Source organism: Callorhinus ursinus, unplaced genomic scaffold (assembly GCF_003265705.2).
Source record: "Callorhinus ursinus isolate GAN/ISIS: 27379988/994484 unplaced genomic scaffold, GSC_fseal_2.0 scaffold4, whole genome shotgun sequence".
Lineage (NCBI taxonomy): Eukaryota > Metazoa > Chordata > Mammalia > Carnivora > Otariidae > Callorhinus > Callorhinus ursinus.
This window is the reverse complement of record NW_027397066.1, coordinates 90,090,580-90,109,170: the sequence shown is the minus strand read 5'-3', so window position 1 is coordinate 90,109,170 and position 18,591 is coordinate 90,090,580. Positions and strand designations below refer to the sequence as shown.

The 18,591-nt window shown below is 39.0% G+C and overlaps 1 protein-coding gene across 1 annotated transcript in view; it reads left to right on the top strand.

Moving 5' to 3' along the window:
- CFI (complement factor I) overlaps positions 1 to 18,591 on the top strand; it is a 66,209-nt gene extending 47,618 nt beyond the window's left edge. The window contains exons 9-14 of the mRNA XM_025873707.2: positions 451 to 486; positions 2,332 to 2,435; positions 2,601 to 2,704; positions 11,843 to 12,120; positions 16,160 to 16,264; positions 18,374 to 18,591. Coding sequence (XP_025729492.1) covers positions 451 to 486; positions 2,332 to 2,435; positions 2,601 to 2,704; positions 11,843 to 12,120; positions 16,160 to 16,264; positions 18,374 to 18,591 — 845 coding nt within the window. The remainder of the gene's footprint in view (positions 1 to 450; positions 487 to 2,331; positions 2,436 to 2,600; positions 2,705 to 11,842; positions 12,121 to 16,159; positions 16,265 to 18,373) is intronic.

Here is an 18,591-nt window from a genome sequence, read left to right as displayed (position 1 = left end):
GAGACACCTCTAGTTGGTACCTGCAAAATCTCTACATAGTTCATCCTGAGCCTTCACAATTACCTAGGTATAGAAAGGAAATAAGATGGTATGCTTTGAGGATTTGTACTGTCCTTTTTAAACAGAAGACAGGTTTTTGGGGTGCTTGGGTTGCTCAGTGGGTTAAGCATCTGACTGTTGATTTTGGCTTCAGTCATGATCTCAGGGTGATGAGATCAAGTTTGTGTCCATGGAGACTGCTTAAGATTCTCTCCCTCCCTCCGCCCCTCCCCAACTCATGCATGCCCATGCATGTGTGTGTGCTCACGCTTTCTCTCTCTCTCATCAATCAATCAATCAATAGACAACAGGTTTTAAGACAAAATTATGATCAAAGTTGAAATGATTTTAATTATTTAATTCCTATTATAAGCACAACCATAAACATTGGAACTTTTTGTTTTATTATAGAAGAAACAGAATTTTTGACTGCTGATATGGATGAAGGTAAATTAACATTATTCTTTTTTACCAGTGTTTCCATGATTTACATCTGCATTTTAATGTTGTGTGTGTATGTATGTATGTGTGTATATATAATTAATTCAAGCAACAATTACCTTTGCTATCAATGTAAATAGAAAAAAATAACATTACTCTTCTTATCACTCTTAAGAAAAACACACATGTTTCTTGAGAACTGCTTTTAAAAATGGGTTAATTCACAAGGCTAATTTTGAAGTGAAAACAATATTTTAGAGCTACATAACATTTTTTTATTTGCTATGAGCTTTGTCATGTCAGTTTTGTCAAAAACAACCAGATTTCGAGCATGACCCATGACATTTTGAAATATAAAAATAATAGACTTTACTTGAGCTAACTGGTTCTTTTTCAGTGTTTTCAATCCTGATAACAGAAGGTCTGTGAAGATCTGTATCCCGGCCAGTTGTGCACTGAGAGCTAAATTAAATTAAGTATTAAGTCCCTGAGGAGACAGTAATTAATAAGAGTTTTTGGGTCAGACAGACTTGAGTCATCCTGACTCAGTTATTTATTTATTAACTGTGTAACCTTAGGTGAATAACTTAACCTCAACTACAAATTGGGAATGAAATAGCTCCCTGTTTTAGGGGAATTTAAGCTGAAGTTCACATCAGACTCTCTTCTAATTGCCAGACCCCAAAATTAATTAACAATTTTTTTTCATCAGCAATGATTGAAAGATTTAGATTTTGAAGATACAGCTATCAGTCCGAGGAGATTTTTCACCAAAGGCTCTTTATTTTCTACTCAACGTAGCGTTGGTTTTCAGATAGTGCCTGAGCTGCTTCCACAATCCTCAGTAGATGAGGTCTCTCTTCTTTTAAAGGTCCAAGCACAAATTTAAAACTTACCATCACATTTTCCCCCCAGTCCGGTTCTTAGAATGGGTGGGACAAAACGAACAGACAAAAACCCATCCATATTCACTCACGATTTCTCTCCCTTAAAGACCCACCTCCTTCTTATATGCCCAAAGTAATTGACAGTGATATTAATTTTCCTTTCTCATTTGGGCCTAAGGAGCAAGTTTGTAAAGATACTCATGATGTACTAAAATATATAGAAAGAATAAGGAAAACAGCTTATATTTTCACTTTCTTCCTTTTTCATGAGTTCTTCCGCCAATTCCCATCTCAAGCCTTGCTCTGCCAGGTGTCTCTGTGACAAGTGTGCCACATCTAAATGTTCACAGAGGAAGGAAATATCATCACGTGTCAAGTGACCAAAAGAATACCCCCTCGCCCACTGATCCTGGATTGTCCATGGGTCCCTGGCACATTACCTTGCAGGGTTAATATGATGATTAAATAAACTACATACAAAATATTTAGCATGAGGACTGACACAGAAAGTGCTCAAATGTTAACATCATTAATGTTAATATTATTGAAAATAATTCCATATGAACAGCCTCTGTAAAGTAAAAACTATGAAAGTGAGAAGATATAGGTGCCCATGTTGTCAGCTCATTCTGATGATTTCTGAATGAGACCCTCATCCTGAGTATGCCTGGCCATTTGACATCTTTTATCTCTGCCAAAGGCAGAGATAAAAATGTTTAACCCTTCAAGTTGGCCTCTTTCTGCCATCAGTGTACCTTTAGGCAGAACTTCAGAGAATCAAGCAATCTTCATATTAAGCCAGAATTTTTGAACAAGGTCAACAGTACCAATTAGCATCTAAAAGAATTTATTAGTCAATTCAGCCTGTTTTGTTTTAGCAGTGACTTTGCTGGTTTTGTGGCATAAATTAGCAAGAAGTAATGGGTTCAAAATCATAATGATACAATCTCTTCCTTTCTTGAAGAAAGAAAACGGATAAAGTCAATTCTCCCTAAAGTGTCCTGTGGAGTTAAAAACAGCATGCCCATTCGAAGGAAACGAGTCGTAGGAGGAAAGCCAGCACACATGGTAAACCTGTTACTTCCCAGGAGCAGTCCAAGTTTGAAAAACAAAGAAAGGTGGGGGAGATACGTAATGATAAGAGACTGGGAGTCTTGCAATGGGCATATCTTAGGGCCACCTGTCTATCACCGTCTGGTCGAATGACAGTGACCACACTAATGTCTCTTACAGGGAGACTTCCCGTGGCAGGTGGCAATTAAGGACAATGAGAAAATCAAATGTGGAGGAATTTATATCGGAGGGTGTTGGATTTTAACTGCTGCACACTGTGTCAGGTAAAAAATGTCTCCAAAAAGATTTTGGATTCCCTGAAATAATGAAAGTGGGTAATAGAGATTGTGGCAGATGATAGATAAAAACGTGACAAATTCCACTCTCTTGACAGCTAAATCCCCTCCAGTATTCATGATCAGAACTCCAGAGGCCATCTGTGTTCTTCCCCCCCACCCCGCCCCCAGACCAAATTGTGATCCCAGATGGCAAGTTCAGATCAAACCCATAGGTACCAAGTTATGTCACGTGACTCATTTGCATGATGGGAAAGCAAGTAGATACTACCTACGTTTTGTAGAGTTAGGACCAAACTGTTGAGAAGAGTTTATGACTGAAAAGTTTATGAAGAGCTGATACTTACCTGGCATTTTCTCTGGTCTATCTTCAACAAGGATGTTGTTTAAAGAGCCTCATGCATTTAAAGGCTTAAATTCACAAATCTTTTTTGCCCCTTCCACATACCCTTAAATGTATTTGATATGTGTTCCAGACAGTAAAGGAACTGCTCAAAGCTCCACGCTAACTGTCTCACGTGCTGCTCCAGCACTGGCTGGCTCGTCTGCTGCATGCGGGCATCACTGATGTCTCTTCTTCTTCCCATAAGGAGACCAATCATATGGGGTCAGAACTCCACTTATGACCTTATTTAAACTTCATTACCTCTTTAAAGACTATCTCCAAATCTGCTAATGTTGGGGGTTAGGTCTTCAACATATGAATTTTAGGGGAACACAATTCAGTCTATACCAGTAGCTTAAGGGCAATACACAAAAGGTGCTGATAACAAGTCAAGGTCAGCTGAAGGACAGAGTTTGGGCTTCCAGCCTCAGTGCTGATTTTTAGAATGAATGAAATGTCATTTGTTGAGTGCCTCTAACAGGCCAGATAATGGGTGTGGCATTTTCACAGATGTTATTTTGTTTTAATATTCTTAACAGCCCTAAGAGGTAAATATTAGTCTTCCCATTTTGTGGATTAGCAGACTGAGACTGAGAAGGTACATAAATTGGCTAAAGTTACGCTCCTAGTCAGCAGCAGAAACGTAATTTTCGGTACCCTCTGCCACCATACAAAGCCTTTACAATATTATTGATTATATTCTCTATGCTGTACATTACACCCCCTTGGCTTATTTACGTTATAACTAGAAGTTTGTACTTCCTAATCCTCATCACCTATTCTGCCCGCTTCCCAATTCCTCCCCCTTTTTCTGGGAATCTGTTTCTGTTTTGTTTGTGTTCATTTGTTTTGTGTTTTAGATTCCACACATAAGTGAAATCATATGGCATTTGTCTTTCCCTGTCCGACTTACCTTACCTGCAAAACACTCTCTAGTTCCATCCACGTTGTTGCAAATGGCAAGATCGCATTCTTTTTTTATGGCTGAAAACTTTTCTATTGTATACATACATCACATCTTCTTTATCCATTTAGCTATCGATAGACGCTTAGGTTGCTTCCATACCTTGGTTATTATAAATAATGCTGAAGTGAACATAGGAGTGCATATATGCCTTTAAATTGGTTTTCATTTTCTTTGGGTAAATACCCAGAACAGAATTGCTGGATAACATGGTAGTTCTATTTTTAATTTTTTGAGGAACCTCCATACCTCCATACTGTTTTCCTTAGTGGCTGCACCAATGTAGAGTCCCACCAACAGTGCACAAATCCCTTTTCTTGACATCCTGGCCAACACTCGTTATTTCTTCTCTTTTTGATACTAGCCATTCTGATGGTTTTGATTTGCATTTCGCTGATGATTAGGGATGTCAAGCATCTTTTCATGTGTCTGTTGACCATCCGTATGTCTCTAGATGTCTTTGGAAAAATGCCTATTCAAGCACTCTGCTCATTTTTTTTTCTTTTTTTTAATTAACATATAATGTATTATTTGTTTCAGGGGTACAGGTCTGTGATTCAACAGTCTTACACAGTTCACAGCGCTCACCATAGCACATACCCTCCCCAGTGTCCATCACCCAGCCACCCCATCCCTCCTGCCCCCCACTCCAGCAACCCTCAAGTTTGTTTCCTGAGATTAAGAGTCTCTTACAGTTTGTCTCTGCCCATTTTTGTTTTTTTATATTAAGTTGTGTAAGTTATATACATATATATATGATATGATATTGACTCCTTGTCAGATTTATGATTTGCAGATTTCTTCTTCCATTCAGTAGGTTATCTCTTTGTTTTGTTGACAGTTTCCTTCATCATACAAAAGGTTTTTAGTTTAATATAATCCCATGTTTATTTTAGCTTTTATATTCTTAGCTCCTTTGTCATAGATTAATTGACCATATATGTGTGTGAGATTTTTTCTGGGCTCTCTACACTATTCCATTGATCTATGTGTCTGTTTTCAGGCCAGTACCATAATGTGTTGATTATTATAGCTTTGTAGTATAGTTCAAAATCAGGGAATTTGATACTTCCAGCTTTGTTCTTCTTTCTCAAGATTGCTATGGCTATTTAGGGTCTTTTGTGGTTCCATAAGAAGTTCAGGATTCTTTTTTTCTAGTTCTATGAAAAATACCATTGGTTTTTTATTTAAAAAAATCACAGTAAATGTGTAGATTGCTTTTAGTAGTATAGACATTTTAACAATATTGGTTCTTCCAATCCACATGGTGTATCTTTCCATTTATTTGTGTCACTTCCAATTTCTTTCATCAAAGTCCTATAGTCTTTCATTTCCTTAAATTTATTCCTAGGTATTTTGTTCTTTTTGGTGCAATTGTAGATAAGATTATTTTTATTCTGATAGTTTGTTATTAGTGTATGGAAGCAATTAATATCTGTATGTTAATTTTGTACCCTGAGATTTTACTGAATTCATTTATTAGTTCTAATAGTTTTCTGGTGGTGTCTTCAGAGTTCTCTCTCTCTCTCTCTCTCTCTCTATATATATATATATATATATATATATGTATATATATATATATACACACACACATATATGCCATCAGCAAATAGTGACAGTTTTATCTTTCTTATCAATTTGGATGCCTTTACTTTTTCTTTCTTTCTTTCTTTTTTTTTTTTTTGGTCTGATTGCTACAGCTAGGACTTCCAGTACTATGTGGAATAAAAGTGGCAGGATGGGCATCCTTGTCTTGTTTCTGAACTTAGGGGAGGAAAAGCTTTCACCAGTGTGCAGTGTGTATGATGTTAACTGTGGATTTGTCATGCATAGCCTTTATTATGCTAAGGTACATTTCCTCTACATCCACTTTGTTGAGAGCTTTTATCATAAGTGGATGTTGAATTTTCTTTCCTGCATCTATTGAGCTGATCATATGATTTTTATGCTTTGTTTTATTAATATGGTGTATCACATTAATTGATTTGTAGATGTTAAGCCATACTTACATCCCTGGAATAAATCCCACTTGATCATGATGAACGATCCTTTTAATGTACTGTTGAATTCAGTTTGCTAATATTTTGTTGATGATCTTTGCATCTATGTCTATCAGAGATACTGGTGTGTAGTTTTCTTTTCCTGTAGTGTCTTTGTCTGGCTTTGGCATCAGGGTAATGCTGGCCTCATAGAATGAATCTGGATGTATTCCTTCCTTTGCAATTTTTTGGAACGATTTAAGAAGGATAAGTGCTAACTCTTCTTTAAATATTTGGCAGAATTCACCCGTAAAGCTGTCCAGTCTTGAACTTTTGTGTATTGTAAGTTTTTAAGTTACTGGTTTAATTTCATTACTTGTAATCAGTCTTGATTCAGATTTTCTATTTCTTCGTGATTCAGTTTTGGAAGGTTTATGTTTCTAGGAATTTATCCATTTCTTTTAGGTTTTCCAATTTGGTGGTGTATAGTTGTTCATAGTAATCTCTTATAACCATTTCTATTTCTGCGGTGAGTGTAACTTCTCCTCTTTTGTTTCTGATTTTACCTATTTAGGCTCTCTTTTTCTTGATGAGTCTGGCTAGAGGTTTATCAAACTTTTTACCTTTTAAAAAAATCTGCTTTTAGTTCTATAGGTTTTTTTCTATTTTTGTCTCTTTTTCATTTATTTCTGCTCTAATCTTTATTTCCTTCCTTCTACTAACATTGGGCTCTGTTCTTTTTGTAGTGCTTTTAGGTATAAGGTTAGATGGTTAATTTGAGATTTCTCTTGTTTCTTTAGGTAGACCTTTATTACTATGAACTTCCCTCTTCAAACTGTTTTTGCTGCATCCCATAGATTTTGAACTGTTGTGTGTCCATTTTCATTTGTGTCAAGGTGTTTTTTATTTTTTCTCCTTGATTTTTCATTGACCCATTGGCTGTTTAGTAACATGCTGTTTAGCCTCCTTGTGTTTGTGTTTTTTCCAGTTTTCTTCTTGTAGTTGATTTCTAGTTTCATACTTACATGGTCAGAAGAGATGCTTGATATGATTTCTATCTTCTTGAATATATTAAGACTTGTTTTGTGGCCTAACATATGATGCACTCTGGAGAACATTCCTGTGTGCTTGAAAAGAATGTGTATTCTGTAGTTTTTAGATAAAATGCTCTGTATATATCTATTAAGTCCATCTGGTCTAATGTATCACTTACAGCCAATGTTTCCTTATTGATTTTCTGTCTGGTTGCTCTATCCATTGATGTAAGTGGTATATTAAAGTCCCCTACTATTATTGTATTACTGTACCTTTCTTCATGTACGTTAATACTTGCTTTATATATTTAGATGCTCCTGTGTTGGGTGCATAAATCTTTATGAATGTTATATCCTTTTCTTGGATTTACCTTTTATCATTATGTAATGCTCTTCTTTATCTTTTGTTATAGTCTCTGTTTTAAAGTCTATTTTATCTGTTGTGAGTATTGCTACACCAGCTTTCTTTTTGTTTCCATTTGTATGGAACATCTTTTTCCATCCCCTCACTTTCAGTCTGTGTGTGTCTTTAGATCTGAAATGAGTCTCTCATAGGCAGCATATAGATGAGTGTTGTTTTCAATTCATTCAGCCACTCTATGTCTTTCAACTGGTGCATTTAATTCATTTACATGTAATTATTGATAGGTATGTACTTATTGCCATTTTGTTAATTGTTTCTTGGTTGTTTCTATGGTTCTCTCTGTTCCCCTCTTATTCTCTGCGTCTCTTCCATTGTGGCTTGATGGTTTTCTTTAGTTTTATGTTTGGGTTCTTTTGTCTTTATTTTTTGTATATCTATGGTAGGCTTTTGGTTTGTGCTCACCATGAGGCTCATATATATTAACCTAAAGTCTCTCTCTCTTCCCATATATATATATACACACACACAGCTGATAGTCACTTAAGTTTGAACACATTCTAAAAGCAATACATTTTTTTACTCCCTCCTTCATATTTTAAATTTTTGATGTCTTAAATAAAAAGATGTATCTTTTTATGTGTATCCCTTAACTGCTTATTTTAGTTAGAGTTGATTTTACTATTTTTGTCTTTTAACCTTCATATTAACTTTGCAAGTAGCCAATTTACTTTACTGCCTTTACTATGTATTTTCCTATATCAGTAAGATTTTTTTCTTTCATATATTTTCTTATTTCTAGTTATGGCTTTCCCTCTAACATTTTTTGTAAGACCAGTCTAGTGGTGATGAACTTCAGATTTTGCTTGTCTGGGAAATTCTTTATCTCTTCTTCAATCCTGAATGATAATCTTGCCAAATATTGTATTCTTGGTTGTAAGCTTTTCCTTTTCAGCACTTTAAATATATCCTACCACTCTCTTTTGCCCTGCAAAGTTTCTGCTGAAAAATCAGCTGATAGTCTTATGGGGCTTCCCTTGTTTGTAACTATTTGTTTTTCTCTTGCTGCTTTTAAGATTTTCTCTTTAGGGATGCCCGGGTGGCTCAGTCATTAAGTGTCTGCCTTGGGCTCAGGTCATGATCCCAGGGTTCTGGGATTGAGCCCCACATAGGGCTCCCTGCTCCATGGGAAGCCTGCTTCTCCCTCTCCCACTCCGCTGCTTGTGTTCCTTCTCTCACTGTGTCTCTCTCTGTCAAATAAATAAATAAAATCTTTAAAAAAAAAAGATTTTCTCTTTATCTTTAACTTTTGCCATTTTAATTATAATATGCCTTGGTAAGAATCTCTTTGGGTTCATCTTGTTTTGGAACTCTCTGTGCTTCCTGGACCTGGATGTCTGTTTCCTTCCCCAGGTTAAGAAAGTTTTCAACTATTATTTCTTCAAATAAATTTTCTGCCCGCCTCTATTTCTCTTGCTCTGTGGACCCCTAAAATGTGAATGTTAGTATACTTGATGTTGTCCAAAGGTCCCTTAAAGTACACTTTAAAAAAATTTTTTTTTCCTTTTTGCTGTTCTGCTTGGGTAATTTCCACTATTCTGTCTTCCACATCACTGATCTGTTCTTATGGATCATCTAATCTGCTATTGATTTCCTCTAGAGTATTTTTTAGTTCAGTTATTGTATTCTTTAGCTCTGTGACTTCTTTTTGGTTCTTTCATATTTTTCAACTCTTTGTTGAAGTTTTCACTGTGTTCTTCCATTCTTCTCCCAAGTTCAGTGATCATTTTTATGACCACTATTTTGAACTATTTATCAGTAAATTACTCACTTCCATTTCATTAGGGTTTTTTTTTTTTTTTAAGCCCTGGGGTTTTATCTTGTTTGTTCTTTTATTTGGAACATATTCCTCTGTCTCCTGATTGTGTTTGACTTTTTCTGTTTCTGTGAATTAGGCAGAACTGCTACCTTTCCCAGTCTTGAAGGAGTGGTCTTGTGTAGGTGCTTCCCTGTGTAGACTGTGTGTGCTGGAGGTTTTGGTTGACTGCCCAAAGATGGAACAGGCATGGGCCAGGGGGTCTTAGGGCATGCTGCACTGGGGCCACCCTACAGGAACAGCTGGAGCTGGAGTGGGCATGGGTCTGGGGGTCCCAGGGTGCTCCATGTTGGAACCACCTGGCTGGAGAGCTGGAGCTGGAACTGGCCTGGGTTGGCAGGTTCCAGGGTGCTCTGCACCAGGGCCACTATGGCAGGATAACTGGAGCTGGGGCAGGCAGGCTGGCCCCTCCATATAGGGGCTGCCCTGGCGGGATGGCTGGAGCTGAAGCAGGTGCATGCTGGAGGTGTCCTCAAGTACTTTCCACCTGGGCCACCTTGGTATGATGACTAGAGATATAGTGGGCACAAACAGGGGGGTATCTGGGTGTGCACTGAATTGGGGCAGCCTCAGTGAGATAGCTGGAGATGGGATGGGTGCAGGCAGGGGCCCACATAAAGGGGCTGGCTGGAGCTGTGAGGGCTAGGAATCTGGGGTCACTGAGGCTGTAGGTCAGCCAGAGTGTAGGGCCCCTGCTCCCATCTGTGCTATCAGGGTGGAGGGGAAACATAGACAATGGCACTCACCAGCACCTCCAGGTCATCGAATCAAGTCTGGAGTTCCCATCATTACCATGTCTCTGTCTCTCCTACCATTCTCTATGTGGTCCCTCTGTTGTTGTGCAGAGCTGTTCAATTAGCCTTCTGTTCTTCTTCAGGAGGTATTGCTCTATATGTAGGTGTAGATTTGGTGTGTCCATGGGATAAGGTGAGTTCAGGGTGAGTTCCTACACTGCCATCATGGACCACCACTCTCAGTAGTCTTGATCTATGTTGTTTCTACTTTTTTAATGCATAGTCTCATGAATTTTGGTGGGAGGAAGGGCCCACTTCTCCCTTAGAGAGACTGAAAATGTCAGACACTTGCTTTGCCAGGCTTGTTTACTTCTAGAGTATCTAAATAACATTGGCCCATTAAGCTCCATATGATCTGACCCCTAATTACCTTTGCCAATTTCATCTTGCCCCACAGCTTCAACTCTTGCTGTCTGCTCTACCTGCTCTGGACTTCTTTCAGCTACTCATGTGCACCTTGCTCCCTGTTGCAGAGAGACCTTCATATGTTATTTCTCATGCCTGAAATGATTTTTCCTACCCTGTTTCTCTAGTTAGTGCTACTCTTTATTCAGATCTTAGCTCAATCTTCACTTCCTCAGAGACTCTTCCCTGACTCCCTTAAGTCAAAGCCTTCTTGATAAGTTCTCAGAACCCCATGTGCTGTTCATTCCTCTCACTTTAGAATACATATCTTCATTATTGTCATTATCCATTTAATACTGTAGCTTTCCTTAGATCCTGAGCTCCATGAAGGCAGGAACTATTTCTGATTTTGTTCATTTCAGTATCCCAGTGGCTAGCACAGTGCCTGGTAATAGTAGGTGCACACTAAGTATTTGTTAGTAAATTGAATGAATAAACAACGTTAACCTTTAAACAATATTCATGACCTCTGATCCTAAAAAAACAACCAAAATTAATATGATGCACAGTATTCTTGGAATATTAAGTATAAATGAAAGCATCCTGAACACCTCCTTGGTTCCTAGAACAACACTGTTTAACTGTTAGGTGATGACCTGAGATAATGATGGTAAATGCCAATTTGCTGGAAACCGTGAGGTGAAAATTAGTATGAAAATTGAGTGAAGCATAAGAACAAGCAATATCTAGCTCATTAACCATCTAAACTAAATTTTAGAGCAGCGAATATATGCCAGGTACAATACTAGATGCAGCCATCTATCCACAGATGAATTAGATCCCATCTTTGACCTCCAGTAGCACAATCCAACAGGAAGAAAAGCTTGTGAGCAAATAAATTACAATGCAATGTTAAGATGAAGTCAGTCTTAAATGCAGGATAATGGCTGCTCTGGTCTTCATCCTGAGAACCTCTGGGTTTGGCAGAGTAATGAGAACGTGTGTCCTGATTTCCTCATTTCCTCAACCACATTTCTGGCTACATGCTTTCTGGTCTCTGCTTGAACACCTTCAGTGATGGTGCTCTCACTCCAGAGGCAGCCAACTCATTCCCACTTCTGGGCATCTCTGGTTGTTAGTGAGTTCTTTATGTCCCTGATATGGAGCAGTTAGATGGATTATTCCTCTCTTCATTTACCCACTGACTTTAATTCTACCCCATAAATTTAATCACACTGCTTCATGACAGCAAGAATTTTTTTAAAAATCTGGAAAAAGGAAGAAAGTCCTTTAAAAGGGAGGCTATAAAGATAAAGCATCAGATGTTCATGTTTATAGTTGGTATTTTTCCTCAATATATCTTATCTCCCTTTTCCTTTCTGTTATAGCCTCAGTAAAATATACCATTACCAAATATGGTCATCATTTCTAGATTCGTTAAGACCTGAGATGGACATCACTGTTCACTTCGCAAAGAAAATTATTATTCATGAAAAGTACAACGGAACCACCTATGAAAATGACATAGCTTTGATTGAATTGAAAAAACACTCAAACCGAAAAGAATGTGACCTGCCTAATTCCATCCCTGCCTGTGTCCCCTGGTCTTCATATCTATTTCAACCTAACGACAAATGCATTGTTTCTGGCTGGGGTCGAGAAAAAGGTATATGTTTTAAATTTTTTGATCAGAATCCAGGGGTTGAAATAAGTGGGAATAGAAATGGATAGGAGCTAATTTCCTAGTACTCAGGGAGAAACATAGCAGCAAATCCAGAAAAATGAGCATTCAGCCAGGGCTAGCTTCATGAGTGTGAGACCTGTGCAGTTGCCCAGCATCCCAGGCTCCAAAGGGCCCCTTGCTTAGTGTACAGCTCTGCTGTCATCATCATGAAATTCTTAATAATTTTTGCAGCAGCCCCCACCTCACGTTTTTATTTTTCACTGGGCCCTGAAAATTATGTAGCTGATCCTGATCCAGAGTTTCAAAGGACACCTACAGTCTGTGATCTTGAAGCATACATTGAGGGGTAAACATTTACCAAAAAAAAAAAAAAAAAGTAGAGTGACGGGGGACATATATAACATGGACTTTCTGGATTTGTTAGAGAGACATGGATGGAAGATAAAGTGGTTTCCAAAGGAACAGTCAAAGTATAAGTGAGTCAGTAATCCCACAACCCTGTGCTCTTTCCTCTACTCCCCCATTCTCCTTGCCCCACCCTCCCCATCACATCCCACAAAGAGGAAGAAAACATAAAGAATTATTTCTTGAGCTTCTAAGAAGACTTGAGGTGAACATTTGTATGAATAAGCTATGTAGACACTTAGGGACAAATTATTAGAAAAACTGGCTAAATAAGAAGTTAGATTAGAATTAAATTAGCCAATGCTTTTTCCTTTATCTTGAAGAGTTAACTTTGAAATTTAGCTTCCTTTTGACCTCCTACATACTCTTTGTAAATAACTTCACTACATTGGTCTTATAGACTCATACTCCAACACATTACTTAAAATTGCCACATGGAAAAGTATAAAATATGTATATAAATTAACCTGGATTTGTAGTATGTTTGAATACCCAAGACTAAATTTTATTAGTAATTAGTTTATCCAGAAGGCATATATCCTTACATTTGTTCCTTAAAAAAAAGCTTTTATTATGTACATTTACAAGTATACAGAAGAGTAGAGACAAGAGTATAATAAACCTACTTATTCACCACCCAGTTTCCAGTTATCAGCACTCTACCATTCTTGTTTTATCTCTCTGAATCAATCACAAGCTCAATAGGATAATTAGGAAGGGTTGTTTATAAAGGGATTAATTACAGGGATGTGGATAGGGGTCGGGGAGCCACAAGGGCTCTGCAGCAACCTGGGACCAACAGTACCAGAACAGCCTCTCTTAGGTCCGAAGACGTGAAAGCAAGAAGTTACCAAGAGAAAGAACCTCAGGTAGAGCAGGCTGCCTTGAGAGAAGCAATGACTTTGGATCGAAGGTTATGGCCAACCCCAATCTCCTTATCCTCTCTCCTTACCCTCCCTTCTTCTGCTGGGGTTTTATATTGAAAACCAGAGGCTAAGAGATTCCTACTGAGGCAGTCCCTTAGATCAGGCTCTTTGGGTAGGGTGCAGGGCATTGAAGGGTGGAGAGTGGATCTGAAGGACAATTGGGAGCTATTGAACATATTCCCTCTACCCCATACATTTTCTTTCCTGGAGCATATTAAATCAAACCCAGATATAAAGTAATTTCATCCATGAATATTCCAGTAGATATCTTTACCAGGTAAGGACTTAAAAACAAAAATGAAAGCAAAAACACAACACCATTCATACACAACAAAATGAAAGTGATCCCATTGCTTAATATATAATTAATGATATATATCATATATCATAATTAATATATGATCCCATTAGTGATCCCCTAATAACCATCATCCCATGTTTAATATTCCTCAATTATTTACAAAGTATTTTTACAATCAGGATTATTTCCATTGGGATCCAAAGTCTGCACATTGCATTTGGTGGCTATTTTTCTTAAGTCTCTTTTAATCTCAGTTACCCATTCCTTTTATTTAAAATGTATTTATTAAGGAAACTGGGTTATTCTTATTTTGGAATTTTCACACCTTGAATTTGGCTGATTGTATCCTTGATGTGGCATTTCACATATTCTTCTATTCCATGTATTTCCTATAAACTGGTAGATACGTTCTTATGCATTGTTTTACTTATTAATCAAATATAGTTTAACACATTTTTGAGCCCTTACTATGTTTGCAAGATAATAATACTAATGTGCTAGGATTTCCCTGATGAACAATATGGACCAGGTCAACAAGGAGTATAGAGACTACAGATCTCAAGGGACTTGAGTACAGAGGAGCCATCAGACGTGAATGCCACCATCGGACAGCAGAATGTGACAGGTGCCTCGAGAAATATACAAAACAACGGGGTGCTTGGGTGGCTCAGTCGGTTAAGCATCCAACTCTTGACTGTGGCTCAGGTCAAGATCTCGGGATTGTGGGATCAAGCCCCACATCAAGCTCCATTCTGAGCGTGGAGCCTGCTTGAGATTCTCTCTCCTTCTTCCTCTGCCCCTCCCCACTCACACTCTCCCTTTAAAAAAGAAAAAAAAAGAAGTATACAAAACAAGAGTTCTGGAGAGGGAGTAATTTCCTGAGCCATTAAAAACTGTTCACACAGGGGGCACCTGGGTGGCTCAGTTGTTAAGTATCTGCGTTCGGCTCAGGTCATGATCCCAGGGTCCCTGGGATCGAGCCCTGCATCAGGCTCCCTGCTCAGCGGGAAGCCTGCTTCTCCCTCTCCCACTCCCCCTGCTTATGTTCCCTCTCTCGCTGTCTCTTTCTCTGTCAAATAAATAAATAAAATCTTAAATTAAAAAAAAGAAATAAAAGACTGTCTTTTAAAAAAAAATTGTTCACACGGTACAGGAGTTCCCAGTTTTTAAATGCTTCTCCTGAGTTAGAAGGAATAATAAATTACTAATTAAAAAAAAAAGCTCTTAACCTGAAGATAGCATCTTAAAACTAACTTGAAGTAAAACTTGAAGGAGAAAAAAAGAAACTCTTTCCTAATTTGCCCTATACTTGGGTGGATTTTTGTCTCCCCCTGCTTCTCAGAAGAGAATAATACTAGTTTTCACAGTTTATTACATACCCCCTACAGTGCTAGGGTCTGTGGAGGTGTCCTCTCAAGATATCCAGAAGCCTCTGCCCCCTGATAGTTTATACATTAAGTTAGGGGGTGAGTCATTTGGCATAAGTTGTTTAGTGTATAATTGGATTACGGAGTTCATGGATGAATAAATTACATGAATATTTATTAAGCAAATACTTTGTGCTAGCATGAGGCTGGGTGCTAGCATAGCAATCCATCAATCAGGTCCAGTCCTTGCTCTCCTAGAGCATAAAAATTGCTGAAACTTGGGGGAAAGGAGGAGGGGAGATGGGGCAAAGACTCGCTCCTTACACCCAAGACATCTCACCCCATATTCTTAAGTTTTTCTTATCTTCCTGGACGGTCGATCAGCAACAGTATCTGCCACTTCTCTCTCCTTAGATGAAAAACGTTCAAGCCCCACATCTCTAACTTAGATGAAAAGGAAATCCTAAATCCTCTTTCAAATCACTTAGGAAATGAACTTCTTCAGACACACAAAAACATACACACTGATAACTTCGTATACATTTGCTTCACTTAACTTCTATTAAAAGGCCGTTTTCACTCTAACAAGCACTTTCCAGGAAATCCGGGATGTAAGATGATAGGACCTATTCATGTGAGAAAATGCTGATCACTGACTCCTACCCAGCTCCCACGCTGGACTCAGCAATCAAAGGGGAGGGAGTTTATCTTGTTCAGCTCAGAGCATCCAGGTCTTTGTGAAATGGGAACAACTTCAGGCATGTGTTCAGGAATCCCCCTTAACTTTTTTTTTTTAAAGATTCTATTTATTTGCCCCTTAACTATTTTTAGAAAGACAGTTGGAGAAACTGGACATAGGAGCAGTGTGTGATTAAATATGTTAATGAACTCTCCTCAAAAGTTGATGTATGTGTTAAGGAATATATATAGTCTCTATGCCTCATGGTTTCCTAAATGATGAGAGTATTTATTTAGATTTCTCATTGGTGACTTCTAAATGTCTGTTCTTTCCCTTTGCTCAGATAACCAAAAAGTCTATTTACTTAAGTGGGGTGAAGTTAGTCTAATCAACAACTGCTCCAGGTTTTATCCGGGTCGCTATTTTGAAAAAGAAATGGACTGTGCAGGTAAGCACGGGGTGGTTTCCCTAAGATCTGTACCTATACCCCCTACCAAACATCTCCCCTCCTCACCAAATCTGCCTCCTCGCTCTGGGCCCTGGGCCCTTTCATCGGGCCTCCTGGCTGGGGATTCCTCAGCCCTTCACTCAATCCCTCATGCTAATAGGAAGAGGAAGAATCTTCCTTATGCCACTGTATAGAAAGGCGCCTAAAAGCACAGACTCTGGAACCAGGCTGCCTGGGTTTATATCCCGATTTTTACCAGTTACGACTCACATGGCCTTGAGCAGTCTTCCCCATCTGCAAAACTGGGGATCTTCATAAATGAGGAAACTGAGATGCAGAGCAGTTACATAATTTGCCCAAAGTCTTATAAGAACTGGCAGATCCAGGATCAAAACCCAACCTTTTTCTGAATAAAAATCTGAATGATCTCATTTCAGACATGTCCGCTTGGAAGTAAATCCTCCCTCCTCAGCAATCCCATGGCACTTTTGATGACCCCTGCCACCATCTCCTTTACTCTCATAGTGGCCCTAGTGCCCCTACCCAGTGTTGCAAGCTTGCAGAGTTCTTGTCGCACAGAGAGGAGGAAGGAATCTCGCGGACACAAAAGGGTGAAGTGAAGTGAAAGTTTAAGTGAAGGTGAGAGCAGAAAGGAAAGAAGAAGCTCTCTAGAGTGAGAGGGGTCCCAAATGGGTTGCCACGGAGGGCTTTTAGTGGCAGTCTTTTATTGAGAACCGACCGGAAAACTTGTGGCCTTGAGATTTTTGTGTCTTGGTTTGCTGCTTTCTCTCGTTTCTCTCTGTCTCAGCATCTCCACCTGCCAGGAATAGTTCCAGAGCCCAGTCAGGGGAGTCAGGGCCCTCCTATCTCTCCTGCCTAGAACTTAACCCCTTCCCTATTCATAAGACAGAACCCGTGGGCAGAAAGAGCTGTACTAGGATTGTGAGGAATGACTGATTGTTTACTTTTTAATAAGTGGGGGTGAGGGATAGCACCAGTCTCCAAGGAATCTGGAAGCAAGGCTTTCAGGACCTTGAGGGGCCGCTGCTGCCAAGATGAAGTTACTTTTAAACATTAAGGCACTGAGGCGACCACACTTTTCTTGAGGAAGGTCACCGTCTTCTAAGGTCTTTTTAAATCACTGATCCCAAAAGTTATAGGATGTCAATTACTTTCAGGTTATCTATCAGTGGGTGGCAAGCTGTAGGAGACTTTAATTTAAGCTACATTTCTTTTGCCTTTGTTTCCCATATCGCTAACAACAGTTACACAGCTACAAGTCAGTTCCTGCTTTTGGTGGTGACGCAAAGGCAGGGAACCAGCCAGGGTAATGCATTTAGGATGCTTTATTAAAACCACTTATAAATAGTGTATTCCAGAAAAAGGCAAAGTAATTGACATCCTATAACTTTTGGGATCAGTGATTTAAAAAAACCTTAGAAAGTCCTAAGAGTGAGAAGAAAGTAAACAGACCATTCCCTGTGCTCTCCCTTCTTAAATGGCGTTCAGGATGACAGAGGACAAAAGGGGAGACTAGCACAAAACCTACCAGGAGGCAATTATCACAGTTAAGAGGGAAAGCTCGAAGGGTTCTGCCTGCCTGAGTTCAAGTCCAGCCTGCCACTTAGTAGCTGTATGGCCTTGGATAAATTAGTTAACCTCCCTGGGCCTTATTTGTCTCATCTGAAAATAAGGATAATAATGATACTTATCTCATTAGGGGTGTGGTTTAGCATCAAAACAATGACTGACTAATGCATATTAAGCACTCAATAAGCACGAAGTATTTCTATTATTTCCCCCACTGAGTACTGGATGCTACTTTCAGATTGCAATCTCGTCAAGAATATACACTTGCATACAACAGAGGAAGCACGGGAAGCCCTCACTAAATATGGAGAATGAGCAGAAGACAAAGTGTGTCCCAACCTGCGTCTCTCCACCTCTATGGGCCCAGAGGGGTGTGAGGGAGAGTACGCGTTATTCCCCGTTAGCAAAGTGTAAGAAAGCCAAAGTTGGTACACACATTGGAGGAGACAGGAAGTCAGCATGGCAGCCTCGACAGATGGAAGTACCCCTGTGATTTTCTTTTTCCTTTGTCTTTTTCAGGTACAGATGATGGTTCCATCGACACCTGTAAAGGGGACTCCGGAGGCCCCTTAGTCTGTAAGGATGTCAACAATGTGACTTATGTTTGGGGTGTTGTGAGTTGGGGTGAAAACTGCGGAAGACCAGAGTACCCAGGTGTTTACACCAAAGTGGCCAATTATTTTGACTGGATCAGCCATCATGTGGGAAGGTCTCTTATTTCTCAGTACAATGTATAA